Source organism: Protopterus annectens, chromosome 1.part2 (genome assembly GCF_019279795.1).
Source record: "Protopterus annectens isolate FY-2018-M chromosome 1.part2, PAN1.0, whole genome shotgun sequence".
Lineage (NCBI taxonomy): Eukaryota > Metazoa > Chordata > Ceratodontiformes > Protopteridae > Protopterus > Protopterus annectens.
This window is the reverse complement of record NC_056727.1, coordinates 811,052,494-811,077,929: the sequence shown is the minus strand read 5'-3', so window position 1 is coordinate 811,077,929 and position 25,436 is coordinate 811,052,494. Positions and strand designations below refer to the sequence as shown.

General features: G+C 37.4%; 1 protein-coding gene across 5 annotated transcripts in view; it reads left to right on the top strand.

Annotated features, from left to right (window-relative positions):
- LTBP1 (latent transforming growth factor beta binding protein 1) overlaps positions 1-24,229 on the top strand; it is a 2,555,437-nt gene extending 2,531,208 nt beyond the window's left edge. For all 5 annotated transcript variants that reach the window (XM_044058988.1, XM_044058973.1, XM_044058980.1 and 2 more), the window contains 3 exons: positions 8,703-8,864; positions 14,784-14,933; positions 23,194-24,229. In XM_044058988.1, the coding sequence (XP_043914923.1) occupies positions 8,703-8,864; positions 14,784-14,933; positions 23,194-23,363 (482 nt within the window). In that variant the 3' untranslated portion in view covers positions 23,364-24,229. The remainder of the gene's footprint in view (positions 1-8,702; positions 8,865-14,783; positions 14,934-23,193) is intronic.
- The last annotated feature ends 1,207 nt before the right edge of the window (positions 24,230-25,436 follow it).

Below are 25,436 nucleotides of genomic sequence, written 5' to 3'. Positions count from 1 at the left end.
CCCAAAACTTGGACCAAACCACAAAAGGAGGGGGAGTATCAATATTCGTCAAAGATACCCATACTTCCAGGTTGGTGGCACAGCACGAAGCATCAGAGACTATCCATGTGCAACTAACAGTGGGTAAAACTGCCTTCCAGTTTATAGCCTGCTACAGACCACCCTCCCAAACCCAGGAACCCCACTCGGCCTTCCTGAGAACACTGGAAAATATGAAGGTCTCTCCAAACACCATTATATTGGGCGACTTCAACTACCCAAACATAAACTGTGAGCATTACTCTAGCTCCAACACCCTAGCCCAAAGGTTCCTAGAATTTATAAACTCAAATGCTATGGAACAACTTGTTACCACTCCCACAAGAGGGGAAAACATACTGGACCTGATCATCACCAACATGGGGACTCTATGCTCCAGACCAGAAGTGTATCCCTCACTGGTAAGATCAGACCATAAACTAATCTCACTGGATATTCACATCCCGACTCCACCCCCTTCCCTAAAAACCACAGTGAAAAACTTCTCTAAAGCAAATTTCACACTCCTCAAAACCGAGGTGGAATCCTTCAAAGCCCCCGGGCCTGTGGAAAATACGGCCCAGACCGCAGAATCCTTTATAAACGCATTCTATGAACACCTTCAGGAATGCATGGATCATGCAATCCCAAATAAAACCAAGACCCAATCCTCCAAAGGCAGACGTCCTGTCTGGTGGACCCCAGCCATAAACAAACTATACAAATAGAAGGAGGAAGCTACTACATGATAGAGCAAAATCCTAAAAAGAGAAGGCATCTCTGATGAGTATTAGCAAAAAACTACGGGCACTCGGGCACTCATAAAATCGAAGGCCAGCTTCGAGAGAAAAATTGCACAGAACACTAAGGATAATCACAAGGCTTTCTTTAGTTATGTTAGGAACCTGGGTGGGAATTCCCAGATATGCTCAGAATTAGTCCAAAATGACAAATAATACACCGAACCCACAGACATTGCCAACATCCTAGCTGACAGGTTGAGCGCAAACTTCTCCCCCCCCCACCAAAAGGGCAAATATCTATCCCAGCAGAGTGCTGCCCCCCTGACATCTCAGATGCTCAGATAAGAGCCGCCCTCTCCAAAGCAAAAAACACAGCATCAATGGGACCAGACAGTGTCCCAGGCTGCATCCTACATGAACTCCAAGAAGAGCTAAACCCAAACATAAAACTACTGTTCAGTCTCAGCCTTACTACAGGATATGTACCCAAAGAGTGGCGTACAGCAACAGTGGTCCCTCTCCACAAAGGTGGTGCCTCAATGGATCCTGGAAACTATCTCCCCATAAGCCTGACTAGCTTGGTCTGCAAAGCTATGGAAAGGATCATCATGGACCTCATAAATAAAGATATTGGGGACCTACAGACACTGGATCCTACCCAGTTCGGCTTTGTTAAGGGCAGATCCTGCCTCTTAAACCTGGTTGATTTCTTTGAAACAGTCACCAAGGCCACTGCCGAGGGGAAGGTGGTCCACACAGCCTACCTGGACCTCGCAAAAGCCTTCGATACAATACCCCACTCGGGCATTATAGATAAGCTCACCAGCTTAAATATAAACCCTATGTCACTAGATGCGTTGCAAACTGGCTCAAGGACAGAACCCACATGGTTAGAATTGCTGGAGCCATGTCAGACTCCAAACCAGTTACAAGTGGCGTCCCACAAGGCTCAGTCCTGGGACCTCTCTTGTTCGGTATATATTTCTCGGAGGTACAGGCCAACATGGAAGGACTGTGGCTGACCAAGTTCGCAGATGACTGCAAACTGGGCGCCATAATCGACTCTCCAGCCGACACAAGCATCCTCCAAAAGGGCCTCATAGAAACAGACAACTGGTGCCAGAGCCATGGCCTCAAGCTAAACGCCAAAAAGTGTATAGTCATCCCCTGTGGCAAAAACAAAGTGCCCACAAATTACCACATAGGTGGTAATCCGTTAAGTACAGAAGAAGTAATTAGGGACCTGGGGACCCAAGTTGATAGCAATCTCTCATTTGACAACCACGTGGCCAAAGTGGTTAGAAAAACATTTTATATAGCCCACCTAATCATGAAGGAATTCACATCTAGATCATGGGAGGTCATCGTGCCTCTTTACTCATCCCTCATCAGGCCCATAATTGAGTACAATGCCCCTTTTGGGATGTACCTTACCAGACACCTGCAGCAACTGGAAAGACCCCAAAAGTACCTCAGCAAGAGGATCAAATGGCTCAAACAGATGCCATATGCTGCCCAGTTAAAGAAACTCCAGCTCTTCTCAGTGGCATACCACCTGCTCAGAGGCGATCTGTGCCTGACGTATAAAGCCATGTCCAACCCGGAATTAATGGACATGCTGCACCTCAGAAAATCCAAATCCCATCGAGCTACGCGCTCGAGAGACTTGAACCTCAGCACTGAAATAAATAGGACATGCTGGAGGGACAGATTCATAACCCAGAGGCTCCCTTCACTCTGGAATAAAATCCCAGTCCAGGTTAGGCAGAGTCCCTCATTGACTCTCTTCAAGAGGAATCTTGATGAGTGGATGGGAGATCGTAGGTTTACCCCGGGTATCACTTCTTTGTCACTGTTAGACAGAGGCACAGTATACTAACCTCAAAAAAGGGCATAGCAAAATTAATTTAAAATGGGTGGCGAAAGCCAAACACACTCTGGCTAGGCTTATAAATGCCCTAGGGCAGATAGCCTAGTATGAACCTATGAACCTATACATATACACAGATAGGTAGATGGATAATGGGGAGGTACATAAAGTACAACATTTTCAGCTTCATTTTACTCATCTGTAATGAACACTGACATTCTGAAAAAGCAGGCTACGGTTATTGGATTGTTCCATCTGTTATAATGTTTGAGGTTCTCAGCAGCCATTTGAAAGTGACTCACATAATCACCAATGTGACACCTCCTTCAGTACCAACCATTTTTTTTATAACAATCCATCACTGACTGCAGTGACTTTGCAGTCATCTCCTTGACTAGTTGAAAAATGCCTCATGACGGTAAAAGTTAAACAGTGAACACATGCTCATTCATTGCAGTTCAGCCAGCAGCAGGTTGCACAGGTTACTAGAGGGTTGTGCTGTACAAGGGTCGGTGCAGTGGTGTAGCGGTTAGCATTGTTATCTCACGGCAAGAGTTTGATTCTTGGCTGGGGAACCTTCTGTGCAGAGTCTTCATGTCCTCTCTGCATTTGCCTGGGTTTCTTCCAGGTATGCCAATTTCCTCCAACATTCCAAAGACATGTGCCTGGAGTGTTTCTCCCCAGACCTCTGCTGAAAATGGGCTCTGTCACAGTCAGCCTTTCCTGGTAAACAAATGTTAAATAAATAAGGGTGGGTGGAGATGTGCTGAGGGAATTGTATTCCTGGGGATTTATGGGAACACAAGGTACATGAGTGAGCTTTTGATTTCCTCAAGCTGACTAAAGCATTATTCATATTCAGATAGGAAGGCGGCAGGGGAGACTTAAGCATCCTTGGGGGGGGGGGCATGCATGAGTATTACACAGATGATTGCCTGTCTTATAGGAACATGCAGGACAATGGTGAAGTGAATTCTACTTATACCATGTGGGTTTATTTTTCTTTAGTTATTTTGCATACTGGTGGTTTTGCATCTACATTTTGTATTTTCACAGGGCTGATTTTTCCTCTTTATTTACGTCCATTATTAGGTAGTCACTTGTGGGTGCTGTAACATTGACATGGGGTCTGAAGACAGAGAGCTGCGCTAGAAAGAATGTTTTATATTAAACTTGCAAACCCAAACAGAGCTGGTTCCATGTGTAGAATACTATGAATGCAGGAATTCTTGTATATTAAGTGTGCCAAAAAGCAGAGTGTTTCTAGAAACGTCTTAAATTTGCTTTCTACATGAATTCAACATCCTTTGTTTCTGCTGGGTGCTATTACAGCACAGGACTGTGTACTGTTTAAAAAGTTGTCAGTGCAGTTGTTGCACCTTAAAAAGCAAACTTATGTAAGGTTCTGTTCTGTCATCGTTAGACGTTCACAGTAATATGCCTCTGTGTTTAGCATGATAGCAGAGTCCATATCTGGGAATGATACAACAAAAATATACATTTACAAAGGGCTGGGTAGAAATCTTGTTAGCAATGAATCTGTGCCAAGTAGAATAGCTTTGGGAAGCATTCTTTAATGATGGCAGTAGCTTCAGACAGATGCCAGTGGAAAATATGACATAGATCATTTGCAGTTATTGTTAGCTGTAAAGGACAGTGCAGACTTGAGTGAAATAAATCATATCAACCATAAACAGCCAGACCCTAAGAACTATGACAGGAAATCTTCAGTGACATTTGTGCACAAGGGGAAATTGTGTTTTGAATTATGATGCACCTTTTCTGTCTAGTCAGTTTTCCTAACCATGTTGAAGAACCATAACTACTGACAGGGAAGGATATTTATTTTCTGACTTTGGCAATAAATGCGAGCAACCTGCCTTAGTGAAATCCTTTCTGATCTTGTTTTTGTCTGCAGTGGTTATAGTCTGGCTGCATATCAGAAATAAACATACTTGTTTAAGAAAATTGTTATAATGGATGTGGCGTCTGCTAGTAATAGAGGAGACAAAACTCTGCACTGGAATGTTCCTTCATACAAGCAATTAATTACCATCATATTGTACTTTCTGCAGAAACCTGAGCTGTCAGGTCAGAGCAGTTGTGACATGTAGTAATAGTGTTGATGAAACACAGTGCATTTCATGATGTAACTAATGAAATATGCATTTTGTTTTGGAATATGTTTTTGAATAAGCATTGAATTTTCATTGGCAACAGAGACATCTGCTTTCATACCAGTGATACACATCTGTCCTGCATGTCCTTTCTTGTGCAGAAAAAAATGGAAAAAAAATGTAGCCTGAGGAAGAGCATAGCCTCACAAGGAGGACAGCATTTGTTCTGTGCTGAAATGGTCCAGTTATCAGTAAAGGCGGAAGAATGTAATCAGACATGAAAAAGCACACATGATCCATTAAAGGGCAACTACAATAAAGAAAATGCCAAAAATGAATTCTGCATCTATTTTCTTTAAAAGTGTGATGCTAGTAAGCCTTTAGTTTGGTAGCAAGGAGTTTTCTGTGTTTGCATATCAGTTTGTAATATGTAGGAGTTGGACACATCTAGATTTGTTTTCCAGGATACTCTTGCTTCCTGTAACACTGATATATCCATTGGGAAAATTAAGCTGCTGTTGGTTTAGTCTTAGATTAATAGTGACATATTTAAATGTTAATGAAGATATTTCCAAATGAGCTCTGAAAGGCTATATATCCAGTCTGGCAAACTCTTGAAAGGTAAAGGAGGAAGGTGATTTTGAGAAGAAATAGAATGCTGTTTTACAGTTACACTTTTAATGAGTGGGAGATTCCAGTCTACTGGTATCTGTAGTGGCATGTAGTTTGATGACAGCATGACCTTTAAGTGTTAAATTTTTAAGCAATCACCAATGAGTAGCTGTAGGTGTATGAAATGTACCCACACCCAGAAGTCGATTATTGTTATTATACAATGACATTATTTAAGAAAGCAATTGCTTACCATTCTTGTAACGGCACTGTAGTGTTCCTATACCGGCACTGTAGTGTTCCTATACCTTGTTTCCTCTTCTTCCACGTTTGTTGATGTACTACGCATGCATATGGGACTTACATCCCCACGTTTGCAAAGCACATCAGTGATGTTCAATAGACGCAACAAAGAAAAGAGAATATCCATTGCTTTCTTTATTTTTTTTTGTACTATAAAAATCGGAAAGCTCAAAGGTATGAGAGTGGAGGGACAGTGGAGAAATCAAGTATGTTTATTTAGTTTTGCAGGACATTCCTGATTTTCCTTGTATTTGGTCTGACCTCTGTACATACCTCTCAACCTCTTAGCTCAAGAAATGTGGACAAAGTCTTAAGTAATGGAGGACAAAGGTCCCAAAATAGGGAAAGATTGTAAATTTTATTTTTATAAACTTAGAAAGCTGCTAGAATAACAAGATTTGTGTTAGTGTGCATTGTCTGAAGGACAGATTGTAAATATTTCTCATAAACGTAGGAAGCTGCTAAAATAATTAGATTTGTGTTAGTGGTCATTATTTGAAGGATATGAAGTCTGAAACTCAAATGCTTGTCATTATTTAGTGACGTCACTCCTCAGTGATTTCTCAGAAAACCACAAATTGTATGAGGAACAGACCAAAAATATGAGGCAAAAATCTGGACATTTTGTGAACATCTGAACAGTTGAGAGGTATGCCTCCGTAGCATATATAAATAGAAAAAAGTCTGACTGCTCAATGGTACTTTAGCATCCGGACTTTTTTCTATTGGCATGTGCTTGATTTACAGTGGGCACACTGGTTTGTCTGTCTCATCAGTATGCTCATTTTTAAATAACAATGGCCTATCATTGTATAGTTAACATTGTTGGTTACATCTGAACATATAGCTAGAAAGGCTATAACATCTGGCTCATGGAAGCAATTCATGTTGTATTTAACAATTATTGGGGCATTACTGTTCTTTAAGGCAGCAGGCAAAGCTTGCAGAATAAGAAGAGACTCAAATTTAAATGTGGAGGTCTCAAGGACTAAAAATTAATGGGAAGGCATATAAATGACCAAAATATTCAGCTTTACTTTACAGCAAGTGGACTGGTCCAATGCCACTTTTAAGCTAAAACATGAGCCAATTACCACTGAAACTTATCAGTGATTTGCATACACAGTTCATTTACAGAACATCATAGTTGAATGATTTGTTAAAGATAGACCAAAGAGAATAAATAATCATTGCTTAGTATAGTGACATATATACATGGATGATGGTTTTTAATACACATTAATGTGATAGAAACTTTCCACTGTCTTGTGTGCATGCACATTCATAATCTTCTCTCAAGAGGTCCTGCAGCTTCCTCAGAAATGGCAAGGGTCTTTATGTTCTGAGAAAGGGAAGTTCCATTCAGCTAGGGCAACCTTTTTAAAGTACTTTCCCCTCAGGATTTGTTAAAAGTTAGTCTGACTAGTGAGGTGTCTGCATGTTAGTCACAGGTTCATAGATTTAGGTTTATATTAGGCTAATAACGAGTGGCACCTATATAAGCCTATAGCCAAGCATCACAATTTTTATCCCGCAAGATTAAGTCAATTTTAGAATGTAAGCTGTGGCCTTAAGTGGACCTTCTGTTTTTTTTTCAGTAGGAAAGTAACCACAGTATATGAGTGTAAAGGACAGTGAATTTAAGGCGGAGACCTTAATAGTAACTGAGAGCCAGTTAACCTTCTAAGATGTTGTGAATAGTTAGGCACAACCATGACATTTTAATTTTTCTATCTGCAAGTTCTAAATTCCAGTCTCTATTATGTTAATCAATGGGTTATCCAGTGTGTTATTCATAGGATCATCCAGTCATTTGCTCTGTTTAGCAAAACATAGACATACCATGAAACTATGTTTTCCAGATGCAGCCCCTATCAAAAAAAAAAAAAAAAAAAAAAGATGTGTTAGGGTTGAAACAAAGTAAAACTGCATAAAGCTAACCTTTAAGTGTCCTACTATTATTAACTCATCTTCTCTGTGCCAACTTGTTTCTGGCCCCTGTCCAATCTATATTAGTATCCATTTCATAGTACTCTGTTTAGGAGGGGATGAGCAGAGCTAATGTTGGTGTTAACAGATTTCGAGAAATAACCTAATACTAGAAATAAAATAATACTGGGTTACTTAGAATTAATGGCACCCCACCATTAATAAACATGGTACACAGACATATTTTTATTAGACATTTTTAATATACATTTTCCTGCTGTGCCTGCTGATCATCTAGCCTCCTCTTATTAGCTAAATGCATCCATTCCCCTAATCTGGGTGTCTCACAGTGAGGGTGAAAGCTGGCCAGGGCTGATCGTCATACAGGCAGTCCTTGCTGGTATCTTGGCAATGACAGTATATACAATATGGGCCTTAACTCCTTTCTTGGGTGGGGGACAAGTGACCTGCATTACTATCCAGCCACTTCACTTTCTCCTTGTGATTGCAGACTCCCATACACCCAAGATAAATGCTGTTGCTTTTGAGGCTTTACAGCCAAATGTCTGCCCTTGGGCCATACTTTATGTTGCTACCACTCCTGTGATTATTGCATTTGGTGCAGCTGTTATTCCTCCCAAGTATAGACATGCTCATCTTCTCCATGCCAACCCAAAATATGTACAAGCCCCTAATCAAACTAGGGTCACTTGGACCACTCTGCATGAAATGATGCTGGCTTAGTTTTTTTATCATCAAGTTTTGAATTTTTAATTGCTGAAAATTTTTTATTATTTTTTTTTACATTTTAATTTATTCTGTTTAGTTTTAATAATTTGTTTTATTTCATGGTTATTATCTTGGGTTGATGTCAAATATACATTTCTCTAAGATTATGATTTCTATATTTGATACTTACTAAATGCTGTTTAACTGTCCCAGTGTCCTTCTAGCACAGTGCATCTTTGGAAATTTGGTTACAGAATGTATGATCAGTATGAAATATGCTTCAGCAAAAAAAAAAAACCTAATATTTTAAGATATGTTGCAGTATTAATGATGAATTTCAAAAAATTTATTCTAATAGTATGCATTATTAATATTTTGCAGATGATTTTGCCAGTCTTTGCAACATTCAGATTCCAGCAGTGGGGCGACCATATGGACGAGATGCATTGACTGCCTTTGATTCTGAGTATTCATTTCATGACCTTGATTATGAACCTGAGCCTCCTGTCCAACTTGAACCACCATTCTTTGAAGAGCGTGATGGTACATGCCTTTTTATATACATATTTATACAATAGGTTGTCAGGTTTGAATATTTTAGACATTTTAAACTAAATTGTGTCGCATACGAAAATGTTGTTGCCAGGAGAATAGCTATTTCCCAAATCCAGTGCACTAATGGCTAATGTTCATATTCCTAAATAATGTTGTTTTTAATTCTTTTCACCTAACTGTCAGTCTAAGGCAGGGACAGCTATGTTAGTATTATGCCATTGTTTTAAAGTGATTTGCTGACATGTATATCTACTTTGCGGCACCACAGTATATTTTCCTTGTTGTTGCTCCTTGCCTCTTTGACCATATTTTAATAAAAAGTTTTGTAAGCTTTTTAATAAAACCACATACCAAGTCTGTACCATGGTGACATCACCTTATGGATCGAATGAAGTGCATTCACAGAATTTAATGGATATATCCTTGTGCATGCTGAGTGCTACATCCATTAAAATCTGTGCATGCACCTCATGCTTTCCCTACGATGATGTCACTGAGGTTAAAGTTTACTGTTTGCACTTATTGGCATCAATGGAGTTTTTTCTGTTTGTTTGTTTTTTGTTTAATAAACCCTCTACTTGTCTTCATTATAAACCTGGAATGATTTGCACTTATGATCCAAGATGATGAATAAAAAAATCTTGAAGAGAAAATTATTTCAGGCTCCTGAGGTAGAGGAGCTTGGAAACACACAAAAGCACTCCCTCCTCAGTTTTGCACACAAAGTATTTTACACAGCTGCACATGTTGAACATTAATCATAACCCTAGTAAGGTACAGCTCATGTAAAAATTTAAGAAAAGAGTTGTTATGTCAGTCTTTTGCAGTATTGTATGAGCAGTAATCTGTTTGGAAAAAGTATATTTTCCCACTGTATTCCCAAATTTTGGAGTAATCTTCCTCAACAGAATTGGATAGTGCAGTAATTTCCACCACTTAGTCTTGATTTGAAAGGTTTGATGGCTTCTCACTGAGACTGTAGATCTTGCATCACCTAGCAGCCACACTGAACTCTGCCCTCACCACGTGCTGTCCTCCCTCCTCAAACATTCACTGCAGCTAAGTATTGCTAACACATTTCCTCTAAGCTGTTCTTAGTTCACAATATAGCCATACTACATCACTAATTCATTACTTGATTGTAACCTCCTCAGTGATATTGTCATCCCATTTTTCTTAATATTTTCTTATATTCCTCTATCATGAAACTATTAGTCCTTCAAGTTTGTGTTGTCTGTCTACAACCTTCAGTCATTCACATACACCACCATTTCCTTGTTGTCACTCCTTGTCTTATATCTCACTGCAGTCATACACCATTGTAGTTTTTAATAATGCAGTACATTACTGTTCTATATGGTTTACAAGGTCTTCAATTCTGTTCTGATGTGGTTTCTAATAATAATCATGGCATTGTAAATATGTGAGCCTAATTGTATATGAATAAGTCAATGTTTTACAGTAGTTCATTTGTATATAATTTGTATGCAAATAATTGAATGTTTTATATCTGGTCATTTCTGCTTAATATACCCAACCACTGTGGAGCTTTACTCTCCAGGCCTCCATTGAAAGTGGTCTGTTTTCAGGTTGACACCTAGCAGCAAAATAAAAATAATTGAAATGCCACTGAAGACAGTGCAGCTTCTTATGTGGCAGATCTCAAATGACACCTGAGGTTAGAATATGGTGCACCAAAGTAAGAAGAAAGTAAAGCAAAGTGCTTTACTTTTGTGCTTCACTGCACCATGTTTTAAGTTATGGAAGTAAAACTGTGAATGTTGTTACTTTGATTGATGGTTGTGATACACTGTATTACAGTTATCTGAAAAACTGATTCCCTATCAGAAGTGTAAGACACAATCCTACATGTCCTTACAATTACTGAGATTCCAAACAAAAAAATTCAGATACTCTGGTAACACCTTTATTTTATTTATTTATTTTTTTTAATTTTACATTTGAGAATCTGACTGGATGCATATCCATTTTCAGCGGAGGCCCGGGGAGAAAAGCTCCACAAATCAATTACAAGCAATTATCATGAGTATAACAGTAGCATTCATATTTACATAAACAGTATATAAGCACAAAACTTAAAATATTTTTGTAAATGCAAAGTCTGTTGTACCCTTAACATGAAGGGCTGTACACCTAACATCCTTGTTATGTAAATATTCTAATTCTGATGTCTCTGTACCTATAAATAAAGGAATACTCCACATAGTGCAACCCCAAACATATATCATTTCACACACTCTCTTAATATTTCACAGATTGCAATTACATTCCTCCATATTTTAATAGGCACACATAAATGATCTTACAAGTAAGACATTTTAGGTTTAAATTTAGTTTATAGTAAAGCATTTAAAATGAGTAGGCTTGGAGACATATGCTTTCAAAGTTTTGGTTTAAGACTAAGAAGAACCATAGGTAGTCCAGAAAATGTAGGAGGCTGGTTGACCTTTATACTGTTTGAGGCAAAAAAGAAAGAAAACTAAAACATTCAAGTCAATAGTTTTACAGTAATTTAGACCTAGATTTTGTGTTAAATGCATTAAAGGCATAGTATATATGGTATCTATACGAGTATTTCTTAGTTATTTTAAAAAGCTGGTGTAGGTCCAGATAAGCTTGTTTTCCTTTTCTAGCTAGTAATTGCGACCCTGTTGAGCACAGTACTATATATTTTCTTGGGGGGAATAAAAAACATGTTACCAACACAAAAGTACATCACGAGAAGTCTTTCTAAATGGTGCCAGTTATTATGAAGTATTTAATTAAAATATCCTGCCAAAATTAAAGATTAGATAAAAATAAAATGCAGCTGCATGCACTTTAATGTACTAGACTTAATCAACCTATGTGAGCATTTGATACCCATAGCAAACCAAAAATAAAGTAGAACTTACGGTGCACATTAGTGTATCTATTTATTGCCAAAATCCTAACAATCGTATGTTGCAATGATCTTTATATCTAAATGCAGAAAACAATGTTATTTAAAGTTTTGGAAAGAACCAGTTTTAAGAATTGCATTGTATCCTATTTCATTAACTTAATACTTTTTATTTCTTTATTTTTATTTTTTATTTATTTATTTCAGTTTGATCACTGGGTAAGTGGACTGGTCAACAGTCTCAGGTCATCTCGGTTTGTTTGTTTTTTTTTTTTTCATTTCTATATCTGGATTCAGGGAGGAGATGGTTAACACCCCTTTGAGCCATGCTATGTCCCTTGAAGGACATTGTAGGGAATTTGCAGTTCAGGAGTAGTTGAGGTTCAGTAAGGTAACCTTTATAGGTAGGCTGTATATAAGAGGTGGGAAAGAGCGAGTAATATAGTTTTGAGAATAGTCATGCTGGTTCAAGCGAGTGAGGAAGGAGTTGCTGGAAGGAGAGAATAAAACATGAGGTTAAAATGTCTTTAAAGGATTTAATTTCTTTGAAATGTAGACATGTATTAGGTGAAGCAAAATCCTATTAAATGAAAGTGTTTAACTGGTGAAGTAAAGTGATGGAGTGGATGGGGCTAGACTTTATTGGTTAGATGGCTGAAGGGCAGAAATGGAGGAATTACAAATTAATCAATATGAGGGAAAGATGGGAATGGGAGGTAGGGTAAGGGAGTAAATAAAGCCATGGGCAGCACAGCTGAATGCAGCATGAGTTTCATCTCCTGCTAAGTAAAGCAGGTCAAACAGTCTGAAATCTTTTTTATTTAGCTAGCCTATCCCAAGGTTACACTCCAGTTGGAATCAGTTAGTTAGAAACACCCATGGACAGTATGTAGCTGGTTTACAATAGAGCTTGAGCCACATTTTTAGGGCAATTTTTCTAAATCAGCTTCTAGGGTTTCCAGTGTATGTCAGTCATGACTGAAAGGGACAGTAGTAATAAGCTTTAAATGCTTATTTTTCTAAGGAGGCAAGCTGCTCATGGCTACGAAAGCCATTAACTATCTAGATATAATGTCTTTAACAAGCACAAACTACATTGCAGGCTAAAATGGTATTAATGTGTGATAATGAATATTTTGTCAGTACCTTCCATTATTTACCATACGGTATGACTTTGCACATTTGATTGACTGCTCTGTTTTTCCTGCAGTGTACACCAATAAAAATACACTTCATTAATTACTAAAACATTCACTAGCCTTCCTGGTTCGGTACTTAGCCGTCAAACACTACTTCTTGCCTTTTGAGATCCAACAATATTGAATTTTCTGACAGTCATAGCACTGGTGAGTACAAAGATTCCTGAAATGCCTCAGCCAGCTAGACGACAAAATTAGATTCACTGATGTTGAACTTGCCAAGCTATGTTTCTCATAGAGAGAATCCCTGTATGTGTATCTATCTATCTATATATATATATATATATATATATATATATATATATGTATATATATATATATATATATATATATATATATATATATATATATATATATATATCTTCTTTTTCTTTCGGCTGCTCCCGTTAGGGGTCGCCACAGCAGATCAACTGTTTCCATTTCCTCCTGTCCTCTGTATCTTGCTCTGTCACACCAAATAATGCTTATATGCCAGTACAAAGACACACAGAAACACATACAAAACAAAGTATAGCAGTTGTCACCAAGTATGAGCAGGGGGACAACTCCAAGATTGCACTTAGTGTAGTGAAGTGCAGTCTCGGAGTTGATATATTTAAGTAGCAGGTGGTGTGGGGGGCGCAGACCCCCACAAGGGGGGGTGCAGGGTGGCTTGCCCCATTGCTTATACTTAGTGGAAAGTAATATGGTTTATGTTGTTTAAAGTCAGTATATGTATTTTGTGTGATTTCAGGCTTTTGGGTTTCAGACTTTTGAGTTTTCAGGCTTTTGGTTTCAGACATGAATTTCGAGCTTATGATGTTTCAGTCTTCTGAAGGGGAACTATATATATATATATATATATATATATATATATATATATATATATATATATACATATATATATACATACATACATACATCATACATACACATAGCAAGTTGGATCTTTGTTTAGCAAGAACTCAAAGTTTCTTTACTTACACTTGCAACAGTTTAGGAGTGTAAGCATAGTAACTTAATGGTAAGACTAATGATAAAGGTTAGTTATACTGTTTTTGCTTAGTTCTAACTTTTGATATTTGATTTTGTCAGTTTTTAGCAAGACATGCGTATTATATTCATGTCAATTAATACTTATGTTTTGCATTTCAGAGTGGTGTTTATGTACCTTGTTGTGCACTATGGAGGGTTACCTCTATTTTTGGTGATGATCATAGTCTTATTAAAACTCACCTAAACTAAGCTATTTTCCACTAGTCACAGTCTCTGATGTGCCAATGTCTTAATCAGAGCTACTTTTTTGTTAATGAGGCACTCTTCAGAAGAACGTACCTTGGCTCTAGATGATTGCCTTTGTTGAAGTAACACCCCGACTCCTTGTGCAAAAATGGGAAAAAGAGGTTGTGGATGGATGGATGGATGGATGGATGGATGGATGGATGGATGGATGGACTGTTTAAAAATTTAAGATATGGTGGCTATCTTAATAGAAAATCCTTACCTAAAAGTTGGCAATAAAGACTGGTCTAGAAATTAATTTTTACAAGCTGGTTAAAACCTGCTAAGTCAAATTAAAAACACTCTCATAAGTTTTTAAAATGCAAACTGTTTATCTTTGTGATATATATATATATATATATATATATATATATATATATATATATCTGTGTGTGTGTGTGTGTGTGTGTGTGTGTGTGTTTGTGCGCGCATTTTCTTCATTGTATAAACACATACAATATCCTATAAATGCAGCTGCTCTGAATCATATTGAAAATAAACATGAAACTCCCTATTACCACATTCATTATTCTTGTTTTTTCACAGATCGCTACAACAGCTTTGAAGGTTTGCAAGCAGAGGAATGTGGCGTCTTAAATGGCTGTGAAAATGGGAGATGTGTGAGAGTGCAAGAAGGCTACACATGTGACTGCTTTGATGGCTACCACTTGGATATGACTAAGCTGGCTTGTGTTGGTAAGGATCTAGTACAGATTCTTCTTAGCAAAGCTATATTTTTTAAACTTGTCTTCATTTTAATGTATATGCTAGAGATTACTATAATTATTAAGACATTACCAATGTACTTAACTGTATTTAGGAGCACATTGACCTCTCTTCTCTCCTTTCGTTTAATCACTTTTTATGTGATCTACACACTAACAGGCACTCTCACCTAGCTTCCTTGAACCATTATTTGTGAAGTCCTTCTTGTCAACCTTCTGGTGTGACTCTAATGTTACTGATAGCAAGAGTTCTCCCTCTCATGCAAGCACCATTATGGCCAACATACAGTTTAGCATCATGCAGATAGTTGACTTTGGGTGACCTTGGGGACTATGCAGTAGCTTCATTAATATGGAATGTTTCTTAGTTTCATGACCTGAATAATGTGCATCAGACATTAAGGGCTGGTAGGATTACATCATCCCATATTATAACACCATACAATAGATGGAGCTTATTTATAGTTTTGGTGTAACATTTCAGAATGTTGGATGCTGTCCACTCTGCTAGACCACATCTTTCATAATCTGGCCACAGATTTTTCCTGTACTACATGAATGTCAATACTGCACAAACTATCAAACTGTTGTTACATTAGTCTACCTGAAAATGTTTCACAAAGTGATTGTACAACATTGCTTTGTCTTAACATTTCAAACCAAACTTTCCTTACCGTCTGTGTCTCTCTGTGTCTTGAACTGTGCAAAGGTAATTGTGCAGTTCTGTCTAATGATGTCATGTCACATGTTTGTAATCATCCTTAAAACAGAATTACATAAAAAATTGAGAAATGATAGCAAGGGCCTACAACAAGTGTTTGGAAAATTTCATCCCAACACAACGTTTAATTTGTTGTAAATTTTGCAACTTTACTACATTTTTGCAATACTTATATAAAGTGTTTAGAGCAAGCCAGCTACAAGACTCTGTCTAATGAAGTTCTAGTCTGTCATTGTGAAAATCTAACATAAAACACAATTTCATGGTATACATTTAAAAACAGGGCAGTGACTGCTAAATCTCCATTTGATAATGAGTGTCACAGCAATGTATAATATAGCTCATAGTACTCGACCATAGAGAACATTTTATATTACACTGCTTTCAGCTTTAAAGCTGCACACTCATAAATGTTATTCTTTTTAATAAAGCAAAACACTCGTAAGTGGTACACTTTTTAATGGTTTGAAAAAACTCTCCAAGTGCTAATTTTTATAAATGAAAAAAAAATGTAATAAAACGCAAACCAAAAATAGTATAGTAATTTAACTATGTGAAAGCTGTATTCTGGGTGGATTGACAAATCATGTTACATCAAAACTGTAAAAAACATACAATTATTCCATAAGTGTAATATATACTGGACTGTTTGTTGAACATATATTACCAAACACTCAGGACTGCATCCTTTCAGGCTTGTGCCTCAAAACACCTTCAGTGTGCAGTCATAGCTATTCTGCACACACCCCAAGATATTGTTTATACATATATCTTTCTTTAGGTAGATCTTTGGGAATCCTGATTTGAGGGTCTTGCAACTAGGTTGTACTCCTCTGCTAGTCACAGTTCTGCATTCTTCTCTAAAGTCCTGAACTCAGAAGTGTGCAGACCCCATAGAAGTACATGCTATGTTATGCTTTAGCTACCCAGATTACAACTAATCTTTGGGATTTCTATTGTTGTTTTTTTTCTTTGTTTGTTTTCTGCTACTTGCTCAGTTCATCTATTAATTCTGACATACATACATGTGAAAAGTATGTATGCTCATTGTCCAAAGTTAATCAAACTAAGTGACAATGAAGACACAAAATAGTGAGCCAAAATCTGCACTGGTAATGCTGTAATTGCTTGAGCTAGGAACATGATGCAAAGAACTCAGATTAAGTGCTAACATTGCAAGTAAGCTTAGATAACTCATCATACAATTTAAGCATTAAAGTTCTTCAGAATTATTTACAGTAGTAAAATTACTAGTTTTAAAAGAGAAATTTACTAATTTGTGGTCTGACTTAACCTAAGATGGAGATATTATATACTTGGTACACTTTGGGACAGTGTCGGTGAGCACCAGATCCAGAAAGTTTTGACCCTAGTGGGCTACTTAAATAATTGTTATAAGAAGTTATCATTTTTTAGTGCAAGGAATCTTATTCAGTTGAAAGACACTTACATTACCTAATGTAAAGGTACTTCTAAAGGTAGTTCATTAAATACATTTAAGAACTTATCATAGTCTACTGGGGACATGGAAAGGTCCTATAGCTGACCATACCTTGATAGGTATTCTTATTAAAGCTAAATTGGAGTGAATTAAGTTTAATATTTGGGGTTGTGGGGCATTTTCCTAGAGGTAATATTATCTCTGATAGATGTGGACAGTCCTCCCTGGTGTCCATCAGGTCTCTAACTATGGTAAGCTCTGAATCTAAATGTGGAGGGAGTGCTGTCCTTACACTGAGACCAAGACTGCGCTGAACTACAGAAATAAATATGCTCTCATTGTTAATACTTCTAGGAAATGAGTAATTTAAGCAATGTTGGAGTAAACAAAATTTGTTAAAATGTATACCACATAAAAATAACAAAAGAATTGTTAGTATGATTTATTTTATTTTCTATCACTGTCTGTGTATGTATTCCATTTTTTAATGTCATGTTTAATAAAGATGTTAAAAAAAAGAGTTTTGGCTTATCACAATCCCCCTAACCATTACTAGGGAACAGGTCATCAATACACTTTCCAAGGCTAAAAACACTGCATCTGTGGGCCCTGATAACATCCTGAGATGTTTAATAAATAGCATGAAACATGACCTTTCTGGTCCAGTTGAATAACGGGAGCCTTCTGTCAGGTTTTGTGCTCAAGGAATGAAAGATGGCTACAGTCATTCCCCTGCACAAAGGAGGTCCAACCACACTGATCTAGTTAACTACAGGCCCATATGTCTAACCAGCCTCATATGTAAGGTCATGGAAAGAATCATCATGGACAGTATAAATGAGGACACTGGTAACCTGCAAATGCTGGACCCATCACAGATTTTCTTTGTTAAAAGAAGATCATGTCTGTTTAATCAGGTGGAGTTTTTTGAGAGCATCACCAACGCATTGGATTAAGGTAAGACTGTACACACAGCTTACATAGACCTGGCCAAAGCTTTTGATACAATATCCCACTGAGGCTTTATAGGCAGTCTCAATAATTTAGGTGTAAACCCTTTTTATCACCCACTGGATAGTGAACTGGCTCATTGATAGGACCCTGGAAGTCAAAACAGGTGAAGCCAGCTCCACCAAGAGGCCTGTCACCATAACTCTCAACCTGGAAACATCAAAAATCTGGACAAGGCCCATGAAAAAGAGGTGCAAATCTGTATGCTGATTAACATAAAATGTGCATACATAATTAAGTAACCCCACCCATTCCAACGGAATTGTGGGATACCAACTTTCAAATGCAAACTGAAGAACAGACAACCAAAATATGGCACCAGAATCCTCCTGCAGCCATTCCAATGTCCCATTACTTGGCTATTTCGCCCCATTTACCATAAACACTAATGTCTGCATACTGCTTTACTTCTACAATAATTATTTTGATTTTATTTTCACATTTTATAACACACTGCACAAACACTATTAGATATTTGCTAAACAAAGCAACACTGCCTCACAATGAAAATATACTTGGCATTAAAACATTTCTGCCCTTGAAACTCACATTCATTGAAACAGCATTGAAACCCACACCACATCCAAAGAAAATGCATCTGGCCAGTGGTGGATAAAGATTACCTTTGGGCTGTTTTCAGATCATAGGCCCCTTGCACACAAAACAAGAAACATACATGCGTTCTTTGATACACCTTCCTGACTTTATTAAATTATATTCCTTGCATAATACAACACATTTGTTAGACTTAAGTTAGAGTGCATTTTAAATTTATTGTTTGAACATTTTTCCATTAGGCAATGAAACAAAATGCATGAACCAATAATGACAAAACTGCCCAATTCAGAACATTTCCATCATAAAATAAATAAAAATAGAATGACAGCAGTGTAAGCCATAGGCATCTTGAACAGCTTCTCGCACTTATTTTCAATTTCATTTTTGGGGGGGGGGGACAAAAGGCCAAAAACAAGGGACACATTTTAGACATTGCTTATATAATTTTTGGAAAGTTGCTAGAACAAACTGTTGTGTTACCACCATGCATTTCACTGCCAAGCCTTGGACCCAGAACCCTGTGCATTACAGTCAGAGCAACATACCACTATGCCAAATCAGCAGTTTCTAGAAAGACAGGAAGACTGAAACTTAAATGGCCATCATTTAGTGAATTCAGTTCTCACTTCTCACCATAGATCTCAACCTCTTGGCACAAAAAAAACTGGACAAAGCCAATAACGGGGGTGTACAGAATTCAGTTCTTGCTTTTCACCATAGCTCTCAACGTCTCAGCACATAAAACTGGACAAAGCCAATAATGGGGGTATACAGCTCCAAAATAGGGACAGATTTCAAATACTGATCTTATAAACTTAGAAAATTGCTAGAATAAAAGGTTGTGTTACCATTTATTTTCTGAAGAATATGAAGTCTGAAATTCAAATGCCTGTCATTATTTAGTTAATTCAATCCTTCCCTGATTTGCCTTTGCCACAAAAATCCTAAAAACGCAGATTTAATGAGGAATAGAACAAAAATACGAGGCATAAATTCACAAGTGGTGGTGACTAGGGACGTTAGGCTCTTTTTACCTGTACCCAAGGTACAGGGTTTGAGCCTGAGTACCTCTAGCCACCAGGTGTATTGAGTTGGGGACATTTTCACACACTATCTAAATGACATGTTTAGGAACTCCAGGGGAATCATTGCATCACTTTCAACATTACTGACTGGATCTACTGTTGAATATAACTACATTTTATAACCTTCAAACAAAAACACTTGAAAGATCTTTGAAAAAAAGATAACTTAAAAAAGTGCATTTCCTTTGCAGAAAAATCACAGGAGTGGAGAGCTTAAACTATTCAAAAAGGCTTCAGGAATTGCCACTATACCAGTTTCTTACACACAACTTTAAGGTGATTTCGGCTTGGTCTATAAGGCAAAATCTGATCCATTCCTGGAATGCAGTGTGCAAGGGAACTAACACCAGAAATGGGGACGTTAATAATAAAATAATTATCAATAACAAAAAAAATGTGTCAGATTTATTAAACAATGCCTTTCAAGAAAATGAAATAATCTTTCTGTTACAGTCAAACATCATTAACTTTCTGTAAACATTGATCTTAATATATTTACAGAAAGTAGAAAATGTCAAAATGAAATTATTGCAGTCATCTTCTTAATGGCTGGTAGGTTGTAATCCTTGTTGATGGTGTTTATGAAATTATGAATTGCTGACAATGCATAACAGTACAGATACCTGCAAAATGACAAAAATGTATGTGCTTGCACTTCAGCAAAGTTACCATGCATGGCAGTGCTACAGCCAAAGCAAGGTCACGAAAAAGACAACACTGGCACACACACACACACACACACACACACACACACACACACACACACACACACACACACAAAGTTTCACTTTCACAAAGAAAAATACCTGAAAAACAGTCGTCGAGTGCAAGTTTGGCTCCAAAGCTTCCTTCAGTAACTTTCACAACAGAAGAAAATGTCTGCGCTTGCATAGTCCGGCTCCAAAGACTTAAGCGCTCGCAGCTAGTAAGTTGAAAGTTCATTTCGCCCTCACAGCTAGTTCAAAAGCAGACGTTTCCTTCAGTAAGTTGAAAGTCACACTCGCAGCTAGTTCAAAAGCACTACAGCAGACGTTTCCACGCTTGCAGCTTAGCCCTTGAGCTGATGTCTTTGTGCACGTGATGACGTCAGCTCCAAAGCACAAAAAGAAAAATTTTTTAAAATAAATCAAGAATGAAGGGGTGCCACTCAGGAATCTTAGCACCCCATTATTTGGACCCCAAAAATCGGTGCTATCCAAGTACTTTGGTACAGTTGGGAGGTATGCCTGTCACTAGTACAGTCCTTCAGGGCTTGGTACTGAAGCTACTCCTTTTTGGCATCTGTTTCTCTGAAGTGGAAGCAAATGCTGAAGGTTTGTGGCTGAATAAGGTTGCAAATGATTGCAAGCTGGGGGTTATCATTGACACCCCTGCAGACACTAGCATTCTTCATGAAGGTCTATCTGTGATTATTAAATTATGCCAAAGCCATGGTTTTAAACTCAGTGCTAAGAAATGCATAATTGTACCCACTGGGAATTCAACCATCCTGGCTAATACATCCCTATTAGTTGACCCAGGGGTCAGAGTTCTGGCTACACACATAGACCGTAGCCTCACCTTTAACCACCATGTGGCCACAATGGTGAGAAAGTCCTTGTATGTTGAACAACTTATAAGTAAGGGCGTGGCATCCAGGTCCAAAGAGGTCATTACTCCGCTGTAGTCTGCCCTTATCAGACCAATCATGTATCTGGCCAGGCATATGCGGCAACTAGAGCGACTTCAGAGGTTCCCTACAAAAAGAACACAAGATGTAACAAACCTATCTTATGCAGAGCACCTTAAAGACCTTTCCCTCTACTCAGTCTCCTATAGATTGCTGAGGGGTGATCTATGCCTGACTAGCAAGGCATCTGCAAACCCCTCACTTATGAATCTCCTATATATTCCTAAGTCAAAGAGTACCAGAAGTAGAATGTCTAAGGACCTGAATTTTGTCTGTGACTTAAACAAAACATGCTGGAGAGACAGATATGTGCCCAGAGACTGCCAAGCTCCTATGGAACAGGCTTCCCATCCATGTAAAGCTGAGATAATCTATTACCCAGTTTAAGTACAACCTAGACCAATGGATGTGGAACTGAAAGTTTACACCAGGCCTGGCACCCATGACCCTTATGAAAAGAGGTAGCTTATAAATGCCTGGCCCTCAATGCCCTATTTGGATAAGGATATTATTCTTTTGGGAAAACTTGGAACACAAAAACACACACACACACACACACACACACACACACACACACACACACACAAAATAAATAAATAAATAACACAAAAGCACTTATGCAGGGGGGCAAGCCCCCTCCTCCATCTCACACCCCCACTACTTATATATAATAACTCCTAGATCGCAATTCAGTGGGGACAAGGGAATATTCCCTTATCCTCACTGTACTGCAATCTATAACACCTACTCGGTGTACTGAGTTTTGTGAAAGTGCGTTTTCATTGAAATGTACTTTCATGGAACTGGGATTGGTTATTTCAGTTTTGAAGAACTGTAATTTGTATGGGTCGAAGTAGACCAACACAAACACACACACACACACACACACACACACACACACACACACACACACACACACACACACACACACACACACACACACACACACACACACATATATATATATATATATATATATATATATATATATATATATATATATATACATGTGTGTGTTTGTGTGTAGTTGGTAATTGGTCTTCTTAAAATGTGTTTTAAGTGAGACGTCTTCCTCTGTGTTGATATGATTTCTACACCTTTCACAGATCGTACTTTGACTATCAAATATTAGTTCATTGTCTATGAGCATTAGAAAGTTTTTACATTTAGTAGAAGACATCAGTATTACAAGACCAGCTACAGATGTGACAAAAGCTGATTTGACATCCATGTTCAGCTAGGTGATTTTTTTCTTGTTGGAGTTCAGTAACATAGATATTACTTAACAATTTAGTCAAATGATGGATGAAGTTCAGTTGTATCTATAAATATTCACAATAACCATGTATAGCAAAGGCATTTAAAATTAAACCATATTAAACGTCTGATTCTTGCTTCAGCTTTTCATTGAAAGATATTTGTTAAGTAGTAGGAATGCAGAATCCCTTTTCAGCATGCAGCAGTCACATTAGAAATGCTGAAATTTTAATGAAAACGATTAAATATCATATTAAATAGTAATGATAAGATGATTGTAGATAGAGCTTCCAAACAAGATCAGACCAATGATACACATTTAATATAATTACCCATTCAGAGGAAAATGTGTACATGCATAGTACCGTAGTCTAGAAATGGATAATACAAACGTATGCTTGTGCATTTCTGTTGCTTTATTAACTTGTACATTCAAGGAAACAAAATTGTCATACAGATTAAGTAACTGAATATGCTGTCTTTGCTTAGATATTAATGAATGCGATGAGCTGAATGAAAGGATGTCCCTCTGCAAAAATGCAAAGTGCATCAATACGGTCGGCTCCTTCAAATGCGTGTGCTTCCCCGGCTATGAACCTTCAGAACAGCCAAACTACTGCACGCCATTGTCTACACCAGACACCAGTGAGCTAGAATAAGCTATCAGGGATCTGCAGTAACCTCTTTCCATATTCCCAGCACTGCAATGGACAAAGGAAAAAAAGTTATTGGTCATGAAGAAATATATTCAATGTAAACAAACTGATGGCTTAAAAGAAAACAATACATTACTTTAATTGTCTTCATAAAAGGGGATAATATGAGCAGAAGACTATCAGCTTTTATGAGCTGACAGACCAAATCAAAAGGTTTATCTGCATGAAAGAAACTTGTGTATGGTGTCTGTGTATGTATTAACTCAATGCAACAGACAGAACAGTTGCTACTGTTTTCAGGAGAGCCTCCATTTTACCACAGCTCTGATCGTATTGGCATTCTTAGTGATAAACATGGGTTATTTCTTTTTATGAGACATATTTGGTAAAAGCTATGCAATGTGTATTATACTGCTGCTCTTCAGATTTTTACAATTTGTATAAATTCATTGATAGGTGCATTTTAAACGTATGGATTTTATTGTTAAACAAGATTGTACTTTTCTATGTCTGGAACATTGGTCAGTGACTTACTTTTCTCACTAGTTGTTTGCCCTGTGGAGCAGGCACTGCTTTTATTTCTACATTTTTATACACCTTTTAGACAAAAATACTCGTTTTATACTGTTTTTTTTTTAATGATTTTCTGCACTTACATTCTAACCAGGTTTCAAAGCTGCTAGAAGAGTACCTGATGTTCTGGTTTGTTCTGTATAGTAAACTAAAGAAAAGGAAACTGTGTTCCTGTATTGTAATTTGTAAATGGAAAAAGAATGGCTTTTTGTGGACTACCCTAACATTTTATGCTGCATATTTAACTCCAATAAATGCATCACTTTTTTAAAGAAAAGTGATTTGGTTTCCCTGCATTTCTGTATGCCACTTATTTCAGTTATTCTGTGTGTCTTGTGCAGATAGGAATTCTTTCATTCTGAAATCTTTTAGTGCAAAATAATATTCATTAATAGTAAGGCAATAGAGAGTTTCTTAGAATGACAAACATACTGATCTGCCTCAGAGAAACTGACATTTTCACATTTACAAGGAAATTTGGAGGAATGTTTAAATATTTTGAGATGAGAGAAATATTGAACTGACATCTTTACTGGGTTATGCTTATTTGTTTAATAACCAAATATGTTCAGTAGTCAGCAGTACCTTGTACAGGTACAAGTCGGAAGCACTGTCTGGTTAAGTGACTTAGTCATAATTTCCAGTTGAAAACTTATGGAGCCACACCAGAAGCATTATGGGAAGTGTTTAGCAAATCTTTCAATGAACTTACCTCTTGAATAAAGTTAATGTCGTTTTCCAAACATTGCTTGAAGTATGATTTTAAACATAGTATATGGTGTATTGTATAGCAGAAAATATCTGGAAAGTCGCATCCCACTTTTATAATATGATCTGTGAAAATATATCCATTATAGGCTTTGGCTCAAGGAAATGGAAGTAGAACAGGCTACAGCATTTTGTTTGTTATGTGAAATGTATGCTCATAATTTTGGTGAATTTCCATACTTTTGTGGCAGGCATTTAGTACAATCTCTTTATAATCCATTTTCATAAAAGGAACATAAATGAAGTACATGAAGTGCTGTGATTATTCCCTGAATTTGGGAAAAAGACAACACTTGTCAGGTGTCTTTTGAAGGTAAGAAAGGTACTAAGCACCATTCATTGCACTGGAGTTTAACACTGGCAACCACACAACAGCATCCAAACCATTTTTCACAACTTTGAAACATGTTATGCATGTCACTGTCTCACATAAAAAAACAAGTGTGGCAGAAAAAAGAGTTTTACATCTTTTAAATTTCATTCATCAGAGGGGCATGTCATGTCTGCCCACTGACTAAGTGGCAGCATTAAGTACTTTATGGCTTTCAGGCCTCCACTTTTTTTTCTAGAACTGGCTGTACTTTGAGTACAGGTCCTTGCACTGAGAGAATTCTAATTGGGTCTGTACAGTTATAACTCAATTGTATTTTCAACACTGATATCAAGATTCATGTCTTCAACTTAGATTCACTACACTGTTGTGGTGAATTTCTTGACATCATCATAAATTCAGCC